At 44.7% G+C, this 19,082-nt stretch overlaps 2 protein-coding genes across 2 annotated transcripts; both read right to left on the reverse strand.

The window, feature by feature from the left end:
- Positions 1-10,875: 10,875 nt before the first annotated feature.
- On the reverse strand, positions 10,876-12,096 carry LOC146381156 (serine/threonine-protein kinase pim-1-like). The gene is made up of 6 exons (XM_084938583.1): positions 12,088-12,096; positions 11,924-11,971; positions 11,602-11,820; positions 11,314-11,494; positions 11,057-11,227; positions 10,876-10,967 (listed from the first exon to the last, which is right to left on the reverse strand). Exons 1-6 carry the CDS (start codon positions 12,094-12,096, stop codon positions 10,876-10,878), a joined length of 720 nt encoding a protein of 239 aa, XP_084794709.1.
- Positions 12,097-16,861: 4,765 nt separating this feature from the next.
- Positions 16,862-18,082, reverse strand: LOC146381157 (serine/threonine-protein kinase pim-1-like). The gene is made up of 6 exons (XM_084938584.1): positions 18,074-18,082; positions 17,910-17,957; positions 17,588-17,806; positions 17,300-17,480; positions 17,043-17,213; positions 16,862-16,953 (listed from the first exon to the last, which is right to left on the reverse strand). The coding sequence occupies exons 1-6, from the start codon at positions 18,080-18,082 to the stop codon at positions 16,862-16,864; spliced, it is 720 nt and encodes a 239-aa protein (XP_084794710.1).
- Positions 18,083-19,082: the final 1,000 nt, after the last annotated feature.

The following is a 19,082-nucleotide window of genomic DNA, read 5'->3' on the forward strand; positions in this document are numbered from 1 at the left end:
TTTGATTGAATGCTGTACAGTCTAAGGCTCTTCCAGTCAACTTACCTTGGCCTTTTCCTCTGGTAAACATCCTCCATTTGCTGTTATGTAATCATGCAGGTCCACAGCGGGGATGGGTCTCTCCAGCACCAGGATCAGCTCTGTGCCGAGGTCAAACCAGTCCAGCAGAGACACGGGTGCTGACGCTCCCACTGGTCCATCCGCTTCAGCTGCAAGCTTCAGCATAATGGCCACTTCCACCGAGACCCGCTTCCCGTTTTCACCCTGATATATTCCAACAAAGTGGATGATGAGGAAGAGACGTTCCACAGGTGAACGCTGCACTCAGTCCAGGAATGTAAAAACAGTTCAAGTGTTGCACACTTACCGTCACTTTGATGGGGATTCTGTCCTTTGGAATGTGTTTGATGGCTACCTAAAAGACACAGAGCATTGGTGAGCATTTCCTCCGTATGACATCACTAAAGGTGTGAAACAGCACACGTCTCAGCTTACGATATTATCCGTTATCTGCGTTACTGCCTGTCTTACTCCCACCATCTGAACACTTACTGGGCAACGATCCGTTATCCGGTAGCCAGCAAACACTGCTCCACAGCCGCCTCCTCCAAGATGGTGCTCCTCCACGTATCTGGCCTGGAATTCACCTGAAAAGACAAACACACGTGTTGTTTTACTACAGCTGTGACACAAATGACTCTCTGCTGTAGCCTAAATGTTCATTTTGCTCTTCACCAGAGTATAAAAGCCAAGCTGCTTGCTACTTACGTCTCTGGTCAGCTGCTGAAGTTTGGGCGCTGTGTTTGGTTTTGTCCCCTTTCTTTCTCTTGGGTGGCTCTTTGCTGTCTCCTGCAGACTTCCTCCTGCCATCTTTCATGCACCCGTGCTTTGTGCTTTGACTGCAGTCTGCAGATGTGGAAAACACCAAAAGCACATCAGCTCATTAGATCATAGACACAAATATCTCCTTCATCTCCTTAATCTACCCCTCACTCAACTAATTAGTCTACCTTTACCAGCGTCCAAGGAGGAAGACGCTTGCTCCTTGTCACCGCTCGTAGGCTCAGCAAGTTTAGGCTTCTTTGCTGGACTGGTTGTGCCCGCTGCATCTTGCTGGACCTTACGCTTCACTCCTTTGACCTCATGAGTGTCTGAGCTGGTGGAAGGAGCAGCCTGCTCAGTGACCCTCCTCCTTTTTACGGGGGTCTTCCTTTCAGGACTGGCCTTTCTTTTAGCCATCCTGTTCTTAGAGTCTGTACACAACAACAACAACACAGTAGTAAAAAAGAGTGCTCGACATCAGGACTGGAAGGATTTTGATGGCATTCTAATAAGTTTATCCTTTTGATAAAAACAGAGCAACACCAGTCCATACTAGGTCTACTAAGTCTTAGATCTTCATGACACTTGTTGGTCTGTTTTTACTGCTGAGTCCAAGAATAAACTTGTCCCGTTATTTTACCAAAGACAAAGTGCCCCAGTAACCTTTCTTTGATTAGACATGTTGTATTTCTGCTATTTTCACTCAAACACAGGATTCAAATGATTCATTTTTACACAGAGTGTCAACATTTTTAGAAATGTAGATTCTGTTATTTGGGGGATTTTACACAGATTTGATGTATTTGTTTACTTACTTTGATCTCCTGGATCTTTCTTATCTGCTGGACTTGTACTTTTTCTCGTTTCCTTGTTCATCTTAATTTTTAAAATGTTTGAAACAGGAAAACGTAGTGAATATTTCTTCAAATGTGTGTGCTGGTCCTTTCTAAGCTGTTTAAGCGAGTTCTGTAAGTGAGCTTTCAAAATAAACTCAGGAGACTATGGCAACAGAATCTTGCCTTTCAGTGACATCACCGACTGCCAGTAAAAGTGTTCCCAAGTAGTTTAAAGAAAAACACTGTGGCACACGAAGCCATAACATTTCATATAATTGAATAAGTCGTCGATATATCCAGCTATAACAGTTCTTTTTAAATTTTGCATTTATTCTTTATATAGTGAAACTACTAGACCTTATTTCTCTTTTTAAATCTAGAGGCAACCACGCTTTTGAGGTTGTATCACCTTCCATTTTTATATTAAAGTACATTAATTCATGTGTACGGACTATTTTCTAAAATAAAAACATCATAGTTACCCAACACCCAGTTGTTGTGTGAATTGCTAAGGTTAACTAGCTATTGGTGTTAATTTACTGATTAACTTACAAAACACGTACAAAACTCAACTTACTGAAAAAGTTCCACAGTGGCTTCCATCCTTATGTTGATTAGTCCAGTTTAAGGCCTAACACCTCAAACTTGGGGCCCCATGTCACCCCTACTTGCTGCCTGTATATTTAAGTGAAGAAATATAAAGCAATTTGGCGCTTGAAGTTCCTTTTTTGTTAGCGAGGATTTATTTGTTGTTGAGTCCAATGTTAAAATATGTTCTTTAAAAAGCATAAACAAATATATTTAATATATCTTTTTTAACCCATGTGAAATACAGGAAATTATCAAAGTATTAATTCAACAAATCTAAATCTTCCAAAAAGGAAGCAAAATATGTAGCCTTTTTCTTTTTAATCAAAGTCACGGATTTAATAAACAGGTTTAAGTCGTTCTTCCAGTGAACCAAGGTTGGTTTGGTCTTAAAAAAAATTGACATTCATGTATATACTGCTTACATAAGATTAAATGTATTGGGTTGTTTTTATTAAAGCTATATTGGCTTTATTTAAAACCAATATAGCTTTAAATAAAATTTCCCTTAAGTCTTCCCTGAAAAATTGAAGAAATTAACTTTAAGCCCATCTGGACCAGGGGATTTATTAAACGCCATTTTCTTAACAGATGCATCTAACTCTTCAATTCTAAAATCAGATTCACAAAGTTCCTTAAATGATTCATCAGTTTGAGGGATTAAATTATTTATTTGATCAAAACAGACATCACAGTCTGCTTGGGAGAACTGTGAGGAATATAGATTGGAATAGAATGTATAAACTTCATCTTGCAAAATTTTAGGCTCCTCACATTCAATGCCATCAATTAAGAAGGAAGATATAAAATTTATTTTTGCCTACTCTTTTCCAAATTAAAAAAATATATATATCAAATTGCCGTTTTTCTTTAAGCAGCTGTTCATTCGCATTTTCTAGTTTAGCAACTTTAATTTTACAATCGACCATCTATGCAGTGTTAAACTCTACAGCAGGGGTGTCCAATCCCAGTCCTCGAGAGCTACCGTCCTGCAGGTTTTAGATGCATCCTTGTTTTGACACACCTGAATCAAATGAATGGCTTGTTATCAGGCCTTTGCCAAACTTGATGGCATGCTGAAGAGGTAATCAAACCATTAGGGATGCATCTAAAAACTGCAGGACAGTAGCTCTCGAGGACTAGGATTGGGCACCCCTGCTCTACAGCCTTAGCCAAACTGGCGACCATAGCTGCACTCTGTCTGTTTTGTTCTCTGATATCTTCCAGTTGTGTTTCAAATTTCTTCTCAAGTCCCAGAATGGCTTCAAAGATTGTTTTATTGGAGATGCCATCTTCCTCTGAAGATTTTGTTCTTTTCTCCTCTGGCGGTTGTTTGGACAGAGTTGGCGGCGTTGAGTCTGCTCCGTTCCCTTTCAGTCGATTCACTCGGTACAACACATAAGTATGGGATATCACGCCCTCGCGTGTCCTGGCTGAAGAAACCTTTAATCACGCCTTTAAGGCAGATGACGTGTGATGACACGCGCACGGCCCCGCCTGCACATATAGCCGCTGTCATCACAGTCATCCCTCAGTTCTTACGCTCTTCACCTCGCTGAGAACACCTCTGCCGAGTTGGGCTAGCTAGCTGCTGCTAGTTAGCTCCGTTGTCTGCCGACTTGAACTTAGCTTAACTGCCCCTGTTGGTGTTAGCTTCCACCGCGCAGTTGGTGTGTAGGCTGCCCGCGGAGCGCTAATTTCAAGTTTTCCCGTGCAGCGTTTTGCTTTGTGTTTTGGAATGGACTCCAAACCGAAGCGAGCAAAGCAGAAATCTTCTGTTCGCCCCTGTCCTCAGGGATGCGGTTTCTCTTTGAACGACAGCGACCAGCACGATGCCTGCCCTGTCTGCCTGGGGATCGTCCACGCTAGGAGAGCGTTGACGGAGCCCGAAGCCTGTGCGTTTTGTCGCCAGCTCCGGCGCTCGACCCTGGAAAGACGGATGACGTTTGTGGAAAAAGTGCTGGGACGCTCGGCTGTCGCACGGCATGACCCTCTCCTTTCCGAGTCTGGAGCCCCGGCTTCGTCCGAGTCCGAAGACGAGGATTTTCCGGTCGATGTCCCTGCAATTAGCTGGGCTGACCACATGGAATATGTTGACGGGTTAGCCGATGACGAGCCGGAACCATGCAGGAGCGCTGACGGGCTTCAGCCTGGGTTGAAGCCCGCCAGCGCTCCCCAGGACGACGATGACGTGCTGGACATCGGCCTGGACATCCATGGTTTGTCGGAGGATGAGCAGGAGAGCTCATTGTTGGCCCAATGTACCGCCGCTGCTGCGCCGGTCGGCCACGACGACACCTCTCTTTTCTCTCTGTTTCGCCGTGCTGCTGAGAAGCTGCAGGTGGACTGGCCCTCTCCTCCGCCAGCTCAGGAGCTGTCGCGGTTCACGGGGTTTTTCCTCCCACCGGAGCGCGCAACGGACAAAAACTGCCTTCCCATGTTCCCAGACTTTCTCTGCGAGCTAACAGCATCATGGGACAAACCTCTGTCTACCCGCGTCACTGTGCCCGGCTATGGACAGTACATGGAATTGGACGGCGCCGAGGGGGCTGGCTTAGCTAACCCACCCCCTATGGAGCCGTCTCTGGCTGCTTATCTGGCCCCGTCCCATAACCATGGTGTCGGCGGCCCCGCAACTCTGCCGTCCAAGCACTGCAGATTCTCTGCTTCGCAGCTGGAGAAAATTTATAGAGCTCAGGCCGGCACTGCTCGTGCCATGAGCTCTGTCACCATGCTCCAGACGTACCAGGCAATGTGCCTGGCGGAGCTCGGATCGCTGGTTCCTGATGACAGCCCGCTGGCACCTCTTCTTAACGAGGTCAGAGTCGCCACAGATTACATCCTCCGTGCGTCTCGCTGTGCAGCGCTCTCCCTGGGCAGAGGGATGGCTTCGACAGTAGTGGCGCAGAGGCACCTGTGGCTGACCCTCTCTGATGTCCCGGATAGGGACAGAGCTGTATATCTGGACGCACCAGTGTCTGCGGCTGGGTTATTCGGACATTCACTTGAAGCCATTCAGGCTAGATTCGATCTGAGGAAGAAGCAGACGGAAGCTCTGCGCGACATCATCCCCAGACGTCAGCCCAAGCCCAAGCCCGCAGCTAGCTCTCACAGGCCCGCCGCTCCTCTGCCGACTGGCAAGAGACCGGCGCCCACTGCTGAAGTGGGTGTGCCGCCAGCGAGAGCACATCCTCCGGCCCGAGCTCCACGCCAGTCGGCCTGGAGCAAAGGCCCACCCTCGGGCCCCCGGCGGGACCCGACGCCCAGGAGGAAGAAGCCTCAGCCCTCCTAGCTGTGGTTTCGAGTGGAGAGGGGGTCCAGCAGCAGGGAGACGCTGTTTTTACCCCTCTGTTGCCGCACAAGAGGTGCCGCTTAAGTTCTGTTCAGGTTGTCAGCCCCAGAAGGCGCTGCACTTTCCTAACACTGTCTCCCAAGCACAAAACCCCTGCACACAAAATGCCTCAGGTAACTCCCTGTTCAGGTGTGTTAAATGTTCAGGTGACCACATCGGGTGTTCCCGCTGTTTTTCATTGTTGTGCCCCAGAAAAGGTGCCTCCAACAAAATGTATAAATGTACATGTTTCCATGTTACAATCAATAAAGAGTGTTGTTTATTCTCAAACAATCACAAATGCTCAGCCTGCAGGCAGAATGAGCCAGGTCAGGCAGGTGATGCAGTCCCCCGCAGACACACTGGGGGGCGACAACGCCCCGTCGACGGTGCTGCAGGTCAGCCGGCTGGCTGCTCACTTCCCTCAGTGGCGCGCTTGCGCCCCCTCTCCGTGGGTGCTGCGAACCGTTGCCATGGGTTACCGGTTGCAGTTCCGGGTCAAGCCGCCTCGTTTCCAAAGAGTCGTAAACACGACTGTCAACACCGAGGCGGCCATGATACTCAGAGAGGAAATAAAGGCGCTATTGCAGAAAAGAGCAATACGAGTGGTCCCCGCTTCGGAGACAAAGGTTGGTACAGCCGTTATTTTGTTGTTCCGAAAAAAGGGGGAGGGCCTCGTCCCATCCTCGACCTGCGAGTCTTGAACACGTATCTACGAACGTACAGGTTCAAGATGCTAACACTCAGACAGCTCTTGAATGCGGTCGGCCCGGGAGATTGGTTTGCAACAATCGATCTAACAGATGTTTATTTTCATGTGGTTATACACCCGAAACACAGGCAGTTTCTGAGGTTTGCATTCGAGGGCGTAGCCTACGAATATCTAGTGCTGCCGTTCGGGCTGTCGCTCGCTCCTCGCACCTTTACGAAATGTGCCGAGGCAGCGCTAGCGCCCCTCAGAGAGAGAGGAATCCGCATCTTAGCCTACCTAGACGACTGGGCTCTCGTACCTTGCTCCAGAGAGCAGGTGGAGACACAGCTGTCGCTGGTTCTGTCACACATTCAGACACTGGGGTTCTCTGTGAACTTTCAAAAGAGCTCGCTAATCCCGAGTCAGCAGATTACTTTTCTCGGTTTGGAAATATGCTCGCTTTCCAGCCGCGCACGTTTGTCAGAGCACAGAGTGGCCGCGTTTCATCGCTGCCTCGCTCAGTTTCAGTTGGGACGCAGACTGTGTTTCCAGACGATATTAAGCTTGTTGGGCATGATGGCATCTATGATCGCCGTAGTGCCACTTGGACTGTTAAAAATGAGAGCGTTTCAACGCTGGACTCTCTCTCACCGTTTGTGTGCATCGCGTCACCTCCGGAGGAGGCTGCCGGTAACCGCGTCTTGCATGCTAGCTCTCGGTCCTTGGAGGGAGCCCGGGCTGCTCCTGTCTCGCTCTCTGCTGTTATGGTGCAGTGTTCATTTTCTGTCTCTAAGAGCCACCCATGTCCCGGGCCACCTGAACCTGGGGCCGGACCTTCTCTCCAGAGGGGATCCTCTGGTGAGAGAATGGAGGTTACACCCTTTAATAGTGGCTCAGATTTGGGACCTATTTGGCAAGGCGCAAATAGATCTTTTTGCTTCCAGGGTAAATACTCACTGCCCCCTGTTCTTCTCCATAATTGACCACGATGCACCCTTGGGCTTGGACGCGCTAGCGCACCAATGGCCAGACGTGCCCCTGTATGCATTTCCCCCAGTGGAAATGATATCTCCAGTTCTAGAGAGAGTGCATCGGCATTCCCTCTCTCTGATTCTAGTGGCCCCTTGGTGGCCCACAAGGTCGTGGTATGCAGAGATAATCAGCCTGCTAGCAGCGAGTCCTTGGCAGCTTCCTCTCCGCAGGGATCTCCTCTCTCAGGCGGGAGGAGAATTGTTTCATCCGCGCCCAGATCTGTGGCGCCTTCATGCTTACCTGCTGAGAGGTTAAACTTGATTGCTAAGGGTTTGCCACCTAGTGTGATAGCGACAATTCAGAGCGCTAGGGCCTCATCTACTAGAGGCTTGTACGCTTACAAATGGCGAGCCTTCGAGCAATGGTGCCAGGACCGCCACACTCTCCCATTTCAGTGCTCTATTGTGGATGTTTTGACATTCCTGCAGGAGCTGCTGGATAAGGGCCTTTCATTTTCGACAATTAAGGTTTATTTGGCAGCTATATCTGCTTGTCATATTGGCTTTGACGGGGTGACACTAGGTGCGCATCCCCTCGCCATACGTTTTCTGAAAGGAGTTCGCCGGCTGAGGCCCGTGCTTAAGTCCAGTGTCCCTGCTTGGGACTTGTCTTTGGTGCTGGAGGCCCTTTGTAGCCCCCCGTTTGAACCCATTGAGTCTGTGGATATGAAATTTCTTTCATATAAGACTGCATTACTTCTCGCTTTGGCTTCGGCAAAGCGAGTGGGTGACCTTCATGCGCTCTCTGTGCATCCCTCCTGCACGCAGTTCTCTTCTGATGGCCACAAGGTCGTATTGCGTCCAAATGCTGCCTATTTTCCCAAGATCATGCCTGCATCTTCTAGCTCAATGGAGTTTGAGTTGCTGAGTTTTTGCTCCCCTCCTTTTGCATCTGAGGAGCAGAGGAGGATGCATTCTCTTTGTCCAGTGCGTGTGCTATGCACCTACATTGAGCGCACTCAGGATGTGCGTTTATGTGACCAGCTGTTTGTCTGCTTCGCTAATCCGAATAGAGGTAGAGCTCTGTCGAAACAGAGGCTGTCCCACTGGATTATAGAAGCTATCTCACTGGCATACGGCACCAGTGGTCTTGCTTTGCCCCATGGGGTGGGAGCTCATTCCACCAGAGGGATGGCAACCTCATGGGCTCTTTTTAAAGGGGTGCCTGTAGCTGATATTTGTGCGGCAGCTAGTTGGGCATCACCGCACACTTTTGTGCGGTTTTATCGGTTGGACGTTACAGCCCCTTCGGAGGCTCATGCTGTCCTTTCTGCTGGGTCTACCACTCACTAAGGATGTGGTGGTCCGATTCCGGTTCGGTGGCTGCTCTGTGGGGCGTGTATATATGTCCCATACTTATGTGTTGTACCGAGTGAATCGACTGAAAGGGAACGAATAATTATGTCTATAACTTCTGTTCCCTGAAGGAGAGGAACGAGGTACAACACAAGGTGGCCCCACTGAGCAGTTTGGCTCGGTGAAGAGCGGCTATCGAACTGAGGGATGACTGTGATGACAGCGGCTATATGTGCAGGCGGGGCCGTGCGCGTGTCATCACACGTCATCTGCCTTAAAGGCGTGATTAAAGGTTTCTTCAGCCAGGACACGCGAGGGCGTGATATCCCATACTTATGTGTTGTACCTCGTTCCTCTCCTTCAGGGAACAGAAGTTATAGACATAACTATTCGCTTTCTTGTTTGTTTAGGCCCACATTAGCCGCTTCGATGTTAGCATAGCCATGATCACTGACTTTAGCATGTGAAGACGTCTTAGCATTACAGTTTGATGGTACAAAATGCAGCTTTGTATGTTTAATAATCTTGTGGGCATATTCAACTGGAAGGAGAATAAACTTACTTAGCAAATTGTGCGCTCTTTCGGTGCTCCTGAAAAAACACACAACCGTTAAAGCCGCCATCTTGATGCCACCCCCTGGCGGTCAAGTGTACTTTCAACAAAGTATGCAGTGCTGCAAAGCAGTTAATGAGACCTTTTTTTTTTTTTTTTTTACACATAACAGTGCTAATAAGCTGCTCTTTTATTAGGCCCCCGAACTCTGACCCCAGAGGGAATAACATCTGTGGAGTTATTTGTGTTGGAAAATCTCGGTGAGTCACTCGCTTTCGTTAGCTACCTGTTAAGTTTAGATAATGTATTTTACTGGCCGATTAAGCTCAAAAACATTTGGAAAAAAATAATCGGGAGCTATGAGAATGTAGTGTGTTGTTTTACTTTTCTTGTTGTTCCTTACAGTGTGGTATAAGTGTTGAATGTTACAAGCTACAGATGTTACTGCCGCTAGGTGTGAGCCTAGCCTAGCATGTTAAGAACCCAAGATGGAATGGAAATCCATTGTTCCATTGTATTTCATTCAGCTGGATTATACATAATATATTTAATGTAGGCTCTAGTGCATTATTAATATTTTATATAAAAAAAATCCTCCTATCTGTGTCAAACAATGCTGTCCAAAGTATCCCTGTTGTAGGTTAAACTTTCCCATTTAACAAACACTCCTGACTTTAATGGTCTTTGCAGCTTACAAAGATTTGGCTTACGTAAGCTGTATCCTTCAAATTATGCAGTTGTTTGAAATAAGTTCATACCACCTGTTTGAGTAGTGTGTGGTATTACTTGACAAATACAAAAATATTTTATGTTTAAAGTCAAAATGTCAGTAGAAGCAGTTGCATTCACGAAAAATGTTCCCATTTGGAGTTGCAACACAACAGGGTTACAGAGGGTATTTGATTGATATAGCACAAAATCACAACAACGGTTGCCTCAAGGCACCTTATATTGAAAGGTAAAAACCTAACAATAATGCAAAGGAAAGAAAGACAGGAACCCCCATGTCACAGACTGGAAATGAGAGTGCAGTTGGACCAAAGAGCAGACGCAATCGCTTGAACTTTTTACAAGATTTATTAATGAGCCGAGTCAACTTAAACAAGAGCACGGTCATAAACAGAAACTCTGCACAGGTGCCGTGGGAAACCTGAGTTAAGTGGTACTTGTGGAGAGTTTGTACTTACTGGTAAATGCAGGCCAGTAGTTATACTTTAACCTGATTCATTTTCAGTTTTCTTCTTTTTTGGGTAAAAAACAATCCTTGAAATGGTAATAAAAGAGTATTCTCACCAAAGTTGAATTTAACAAGTTTTATTTTGATGGAAATTAAATGTTCAGACTTTTACTAAATTTTATTTGATTACATTAAAGTATTTTATTACATTTAACTAATCAAATTAGGCCAATTTTGATGGAGCTCCTGACCCAGCCCAAGCTCTCTATGAAGACGAGGAAAAACTCCCCGGGGGGCCAGATCGATGGGAAGAAACCTCGGGAAAGCCCATTCAAAGAGAGATCCCCTTTCCTGGGACGGCTGGGGGGGGGGGTTACAGGAACTCCAGGACAACAAAATTTAGAATAGGCCAAAAAAACTAAAAACAATTTTTTCCTGTAAAAAAGACAAAAAAAAAAAAAAAAAAAAGACAAAGAAAAGAAAGTTAGGTAATGTATCACACTTATATGACAATATATGAAGTGTGTGTCTGTGTGTGAGAGAGACGGGTTTATCTGAGCCAGGGGTGAAGCTGGAGGTCCCCCAGCGTTGGGCGCTTCTCCGGGACGTTGGTTAAACATGCGTCCAAGAAGTTCCGGCAGTCTGGAGAGAAAGAAAGGAGGAAAAAGATGAAGATGATAGTTCCAGTGATCCAAGCCATCAGTGAATGTTGAAGCGTGACGTTTTCTTACGTGGCGACAGATCCTTGTTGAATTTCAGTTCCTTTTGGAGGAACGTCATGGTATTAAAGTCCCCCACATGAAGCGCTTCATACAGCACCACTCCCATTTGCCACACCGTGGTGGGTCCAGCCCTGTATTTTTTGCGGCCGTAACATTCGGGAGGGGTGTGAATAGGTGTACCTAATAAACAGACACAATGACAATTTCTTGTAAAACAAAAGGCACAAATTGCTACATGTGTGAAGAGCAGGAGCTGAATATGTTACCATAGAAGAGGCGGTACACCGATCGCTCCTTAGCAAAGCAGCTCAGTCCAAAGTCGATGATACGAACACGAGGCACATCTGAGCCGGTCTCAATCAGAATGTTCTCACTCTTGATGTCCCGGTGAAAGATGTGTTTATCCTCCAGGTGCTTCGCTGCATCAACCAGCTGCTTCAGAATGACCTGGAAAAGATGAAAAAGACAGTAATGAGTCAATGGGTTGACGCTTCTCTGATACTCTGTGCTTTGATTGAATGCTGTACAGTCTAAGGCTCTTCCAGTCAACTTACCTTGGCCTTTTCCTCTGGTAAACATCCTCCATTTGCTGTTATGTAATCATGCAGGTCCACAGCGGGGATGGGTCTCTCCAGCACCAGGATCAGCTCTGTGCCGAGGTCAAACCAGTCCAGCAGAGACACGGGTGCTGACGCTCCCACTGGTCCATCCGCTTCAGCTGCAAGCTTCAGCATAATGGCCACTTCCACCGAGACCCGCTTCCCGTTTTCACCCTGATATATTCCAACAAAGTGGATGATGAGGAAGAGACGTTCCACAGGTGAACGCTGCACTCAGTCCAGGAATGTAAAAACAGTTCAAGTGTTGCACACTTACCGTCACTTTGATGGGGATTCTGTCCTTTGGAATGTGTTTGATGGCTACCTAAAAGACACAGAGCATTGGTGAGCATTTCCTCCGTATGACATCACTAAAGGTGTGAAACAGCACACGTCTCAGCTTACGATATTATCCGTTATCTGCGTTACTGCCTGTCTTACTCCCACCATCTGAACACTTACTGGGCAACGATCCGTTATCCGGTAGCCAGCAAACACTGCTCCACAGCCGCCTCCTCCAAGATGGTGCTCCTCCACGTATCTGGCCTGGAATTCACCTGAAAAGACAAACACACGTGTTGTTTTACTACAGCTGTGACACAAATGACTCTCTGCTGTAGCCTAAATGTTCATTTTGCTCTTCACCAGAGTATAAAAGCCAAGCTGCTTGCTACTTACGTCTCTGGTCAGCTGCTGAAGTTTGGGCGCTGTGTTTGGTTTTGTCCCCTTTCTTTCTCTTGGGTGGCTCTTTGCTGTCTCCTGCAGACTTCCTCCTGCCATCTTTCATGCACCCATTTGTGCTTTGACTGCAGTCTGCAGATGTGGAAAACACCAAAAGCACATCAGCTCATTAGATCATAGACACAAATATCTCCTTCATCTCCTTAATCTACCCCTCACTCAACTAATTAGTCTACCTTTACCAGCGTCCAAGGAGGAAGACGCTTGCTCCTTGTCACCGCTCGTAGGCTCAGCAAGTTTAGGCTTCTTTGCTGGACTGGTTGTGCCCGCTGCATCTTGCTGGACCTTACGCTTCACTCCTTTGACCTCATGAGCGTCTGAGCTGGTGGAAGGAGCAGCCTGCTCAGTGACCCTCCTCCTTTTTACGGGGGTCTTCCTTTCAGGACTGGCCTTTCTTTTAGCCATCCTGTTCTTAGAGTCTGTACACAACAACAACAACAACAACAACAACAACACAGTAGTGAAAAAGAGTGCTCGACATCAGGACTGGAAGGATTTTGATGGCATTCTAATAAGTTTATCCTTTTGATAAAAACAGAGCAACACCAGTCCATACTAGGTCTACTAAGTCTTAGATCTTCATGACACTTGTTGGTCTGTTTTTACTGCTGAGTCCAAGAATAAACTTGTCCCGTTATTTTACCAAAGACAAAGTGCCCCAGTAACCTTTCTTTGATTAGACATGTTGTATTTCTGCTATTTTCACTCAAACACAGGATTCAAATGATTCATTTTTACACAGAGTGTCAACATTTTTAGAAATGTAGATTCTGTTATTTGGGGGATTTTACACAGATTTGATGTATTTGTTTACTTACTTTGATCTCCTGGATCTTTCTTATCTGCTGGACTTGTACTTTTTCTCGTTTCCTTGTTCATCTTAATTTTTAAAATGTTTGAAACAGGAAAACGTAGTGAATATTTCTTCAAATGTGTGTGCTGGTCCTTTCTAAGCTGTTTAAGCGAGTTCTGTAAGTGAGCTTTCAAAATAAACTCAGGAGACTATGGCAACAGAATCTTGCCTTTCAGTGACATCACCGACTGCCAGTAAAAGTGTTCCCAAGTAGTTTAAAGAAAAACACTGTGGCACACGAAGCCATAACATTTCATATAATTGAATAAGTCGTCGATATATCCAGCTATAACAGTTCTTTTTAAATTTTGCATTTATTCTTTATATAGTGAAACTACTAGACCTTATTTCTCTTTTTAAATCTAGAGGCAACCACGCTTTTGAGGTTGTATCACCTTCCATTTTTATATTAAAGTACATTAATTCATGTGTACGGACTATTTTCTAAAATAAAAACATCATAGTTGCCCAACACCCAGTTGTTGTGTGAATTGCTAAGGTTAACTAGCTATTGGTGTTAATTTACTGATTAACTTACAAAACACGTACAAACCTCAACTTACTGAAAAAGTTCCACAGTGGCTTCCATCCTTATGTTGATTAGTCCAGTTTAAGGCCTAACACCTCAAACTTGGGGCCCCATGTCACCCCTACTTGCTGCCTGTATATTTAAGTGAAGAAATATAAAGCAATTTGGCGCTTGAAGTTCCTTTTTTGTTAGCGAGGATTTATTTGTTGTTGAGTCCAATGTTAAAATATGTTCTTTAAAAAGCATAAACAAATATATTTAATATATCTTTTTTAACCCATGTGAAATACAGGAAATTATCAAAGTATTAATTCAACAAATCTAAATCTTCCAAAAAGGAAGCAAAATATGTAGCCTTTTTCTTTTTAATCAAAGTCACGGATTTAATAAACAGGTTTAAGTCGTTCTTCCAGTGAACTAAGGTTGGTTTGGTCTTAAAAAAAATTGACATTCATGTATATACTCCTTACATAAGATTAAATGTATTGGGTTGTTTTTATTAAAGCTATATTGGCTTTATTTAAAACCAATATAGCTTTAAATAAAATTTCCCTTAAGTCTTCCCTGAAAAATTGAAGAAATTAACTTTAAGCCCATCTGGACCAGGGGATTTATTAAACGCCATTTTCTTAACAGATGCATCTAACTCTTCAATTCTAAAATCAGATTCACAAAATTCCTTAAATGATTCATCAATTTGAGGGATTCAATTAATTATTTGATCAAAACAGACATCACAGTCTGCTTGGGAGAACTGTGAGGAATATAGATTGGAATAGAATGTATAAACTTCATCTTGCAAAATTTTAGGCTCCTCACATTCAATGCCATCAATTAAGAAGGAAGATATAAAATTTATTTTTGCCTACTCTTTTCCAAATTAAAAAAATATATATATCAAATTGCCATTTTTCTTTAAGCAGCTGTTCATTCGCATTTTCTAGTTTAGCAACTTTAATTTTACAATTGACCATCTATGCAGTGTTAAACTCTACAGCCTTAGCCAAACTGGCGACCATAGCTGCACTCTGTCTGTTTTGCTCTCTGATATCTTCCAGTTGTGTTTCAAATTTCTTCTCAAGTCCCAGAATGGCTTCAAAGATTGTTTTATTGGAGATACCATCTTCCTCTGAAGATTTTGTTCTTTTCTCCTCTGGCGGTTGTTTGGACAGAGTTGGCGGCGTTGAGTCTGCTCCGCTTTCTTGTTTGTTTAGGCCCACATTAGCCGCTTCGATGTTAGCATAGCCATGATCACTGACTTTAGCATGTGAAGACGTCTTAGCATTACAGTTTGATGGTACAAAATGCAGCTTTGTATGTTTAATAATCTTGTGGGCATATTCAACTGGAAGGAGAATAAACTTACTTAGCAAATTGTGCGCTCTTTCGGTGCTCCTGAAAAAACACACGACCGTTAAAGCCGCCATCTTGATGCCACCCCCTGGCGGTCAAGTGTACTTTCAACAAAGTATGCAGTGCTGCAAAGCAGTTAATGAGACCTTTTTTTTTCTTTTTTTTTTACACATAACAGTGCTAATAAGCTGCTCTTTTATTAGGCCCCCGAACTCTGACCCCAGAGGGAATAACATCTGTGGAGTTATTTGTGTTGGAAAATCTCGGTGAGTCACTCGCTTTCGTTAGCTACCTGTTAAGTTTAGATAATGTATTTTACTGGCCGATTAAGCTCAAAAACATTTGGAAAAAAATAATCGGGAGCTATGAGAATGTAGTGTGTTGTTTTACTTTTCTTGTTGTTCCTTACAGTGTGGTATAAGTGTTGAATGTTACAAGCTACAGATGTTACTGCCGATGCTAGGCTAGGTGTGAGCCTAGCCTAGCATGTTAAGAACCCAAGATGGAATGGAAATCCATTGTTCCACTGTATTTCATTCAGCTGGATTATACATAATATATTTAATGTAGGCTCTAGTGCATTATTAATATTTTATATAAAAAAAATCCTCCTGTCTGTGTCAAACAATGCTGTCCAAAGTATCCCTGTTGTAGGTTAAACTTTCCCATTTAACAAACACTCCTGACTTTAATGGTCTTTGCAGCTTACAAAGATTTGGCTTACGTAAGCTGTATCCTTCAAATTATGCAGTTGTTTGAAATAAGTTCATACCACCTGTTTGAGTAGTGTGTGGTATTACTTGACAAATACAAAAATATTTTATGTTTAAAGTCAAAATGTCAGTAGAAGCAGTTGCATTCACGAAAAATGTTCCCATTTGGAGTTGCAACACAACAGGGTTACAGAGGGTATTTGATTGATATAGCACAAAATCACAACAACGGTTGCCTCAAGGCACCTTATATTGAAAGGTAAAAACCTAACAATAATGCAAAGGAAAGAAAGACAGGAACCCCCATGTCACAGACTGGAAATGAGAGTGCAGTTGGACCAAAGAGCAGACGCAATCGCTTGAACTTTTTACAAGATTTATTAATGAGCGGAGTCAACTTAAACAAGAGCACGGTCATAAACAGAAACTCTGCACAGGTGCCGTGGGAAACCTGAGTTAAGTGGTACTTGTGGAGAGTTTGTACTTACTGGTAAATGCAGGCCAGTAGTTATACTTTAACCTGATTCATTTTCAGTTTTCTTCTTTTTTGGGTAAAAAACAATCCTTGAAATGGTAATAAAAGAGTATTCTCACCAAAGTTGAATTTAACAAGTTTTATTTTGATGGAAATTAAATGTTCAGACTTTTACTAAATTTTATTTGATTACATTAAAGTATTTTATTACATTTAACTAATCAAATTAGGCCAATTTTGATGGAGCTCCTGACCCAGCCCAAGCTCTCTATGAAGACGAGGAAAAACTCCCCGGGGGGCCAGATCGATGGGAAGAAACCTCGGGAAAGCCCATTCAAAGAGAGATCCCCTTTCCTGGGACGGCTGGGGGGGGGTTACAGGAACTCCAGGACAACAAAATTTAGAATAGGCCAAAAAAACTAAAAACAATTTTTTCCTGTAAAAAAGACAAAAAAAAAAAAAAAAAAAAGACAAAGAAAAGAAAGTTAGGTAATGTATCACACTTATATGACAATATATGAAGTGTGTGTCTGTGTGTGAGAGAGACGGGTTTATCTGAGCCAGGGGTGAAGCTGGAGGTCCCCCAGCGTTGGGCGCTTCTCCGGGACGTTGGTTAAACATGCGTCCAAGAAGTTCCGGCAGTCTGGAGAGAAAGAAAGGAGGAAAAAGATGAAGATGATAGTTCCAGTGATCCAAGCCATCAGTGAATGTTGAAGCGTGACGTTTTCTTACGTGGCGACAGATCCTTGTTGAATTTCAGTTCCTTTTGGAGGAACGTCATGGTATTAAAGTCCCCCACATGAAGCGCTTCATACAGCACCACTCCCATTTGCCACACCGTGGTGGGTCCAGCCCTGTATTTTTTGCGGCCGTAACATTCGGGAGGGGTGTGAATAGGTGTACCTAATAAACAGACACAATGACAATTTCTTGTAAAACAAAAGGCACAAATTGCTACATGTGTGAAGAGCAGGAGCTGAATATGTTACCATAGAAGAGGCGGTACACCGATCGCTCCTTAGCAAAGCAGCTCAGTCCAAAGTCGATGATACGAACACGAGGCACATCTGAGCCGGTCTCAATCAGAATGTTCTCACTCTTGATGTCCCGGTGAAAGATGTGTTTATCCTCCAGGTGCTTCGCTGCATCAACCAGCTGCTTCAGAATGACCTGGAAAAGATGAAAAAGACAGTAATGAGTCAATGGGTTGACGCTTCTCTGATACTCTGTGCTTTGATTGAATGCTGTACAGTCTAAGGCTCTTCCAGTCAACTTACCTTGGCCTTTTCCTCTGGTAAACATCCTCCATTTGCTGTTATGTAATCATGCAGGTCCACAGCGGGGATGGGTCTCTCCAGCACCAGGATCAGCTCTGTGCCGAGGTCAAACCAGTCCAGCAGAGACACGGGTGCTGACGCTCCCACTGGTCCATCCGCTTCAGCTGCAAGCTTCAGCATAATGGCCACTTCCACCGAGACCCGCTTCCCGTTTTCACCCTGATATATTCCAACAAAGTGGATGATGAGGAAGAGACGTTCCACAGGTGAACGCTGCACTCAGTCCAGGAATGTAAAAACAGTTCAAGTGTTGCACACTTACCGTCACTTTGATGGGGATTCTGTCCTTTGGAATGTGTTTGATGGCTACCTAAAAGACACAGAGCATTGGTGAGCATTTCCTCCGTATGACATCACTAAAGGTGTGAAACAGCACACGTCTCAGCTTACGATATTATCCGTTATCTGCGTTACTGCCTGTCTTACTCCCACCATCTGAACACTTACTGGGCAACGATCCGTTATCCGGTAGCCAGCAAACACTGCTCCACAGCCGCCTCCTCCAAGATGGTGCTCCTCCACGTATCTGGCCTGGAATTCACCTGAAAAGACAAACACACGTGTTGTTTTACTACAGCTGTGACACAAATGACTCTCTGCTGTAGCCTAAATGTTCATTTTGCTCTTCACCAGAGTATAAAAGCCAAGCTGCTTGCTACTTACGTCTCTGGTCAGCTGCTGAAGTTTGGGCGCTGTGTTTGGTTTTGTCCCCTTTCTTTCTCTTGGGTGGCTCTTTGCTGTCTCCTGCAGACTTCCTCCTGCCATCTTTCATGCACCCGTGCTTTGTGCTTTGACTGCAGTCTGCAGATGTGGAAAACACCAAAAGCACATCAGCTCATTAGATCATAGACACAAATATCTCCTTCATCTCCTTAATCTACCCCTCACTCAACTAATTAGTCTACCTTTACCAGCGTCCAAGGAGGAAGACGCTTGCTCCTTGTCACCGCTCGTAGGCTCAGCAAGTTTAGGCTTCTTTGCTGGACTGGTTGTGCCCGCTGCATCTTGCTGGACCTTACGCTTCACTCCTTTGACCTCATGAGCGTCTGAGCTGGTGGAAGGAGCAGCCTGCTCAGTGACCCTCCTCCTTTTTACGGGGGTCTTCCTTTCAGGACTGGCCTTTCTTTTAGCCATCCTGTTCTTAGAGTCTGTACACAACAACAACAACACAGTAGTAAAAAAGAGTGCTCGACATCAGGACTGGAAGGATTTTGATGGCATTCTAATAAGTTTATCCTTTTGATAAAAACAGAGCAACACCAGTCCATACTAGGTCTACTAAGTCTTAGATCTTCATGACACTTGTTGGTCTGTTTTTACTGCTGAGTCCAAGAATAAACTTGTCCCGTTATTTTACCAAAGACAAAGTGCCCCAGTAACCTTTCTTTGATTAGACATGTTGTATTTCTGCTATTTTCACTCAAACACAGGATTC

This window comes from Perissodus microlepis, chromosome 8, assembly GCF_051167445.1.
Source record: "Perissodus microlepis isolate ML-2025 ecotype Zambia chromosome 8, ASM5116744v1, whole genome shotgun sequence".
NCBI classification, from domain to species: Eukaryota; Metazoa; Chordata; class Actinopteri; order Cichliformes; family Cichlidae; genus Perissodus; species Perissodus microlepis.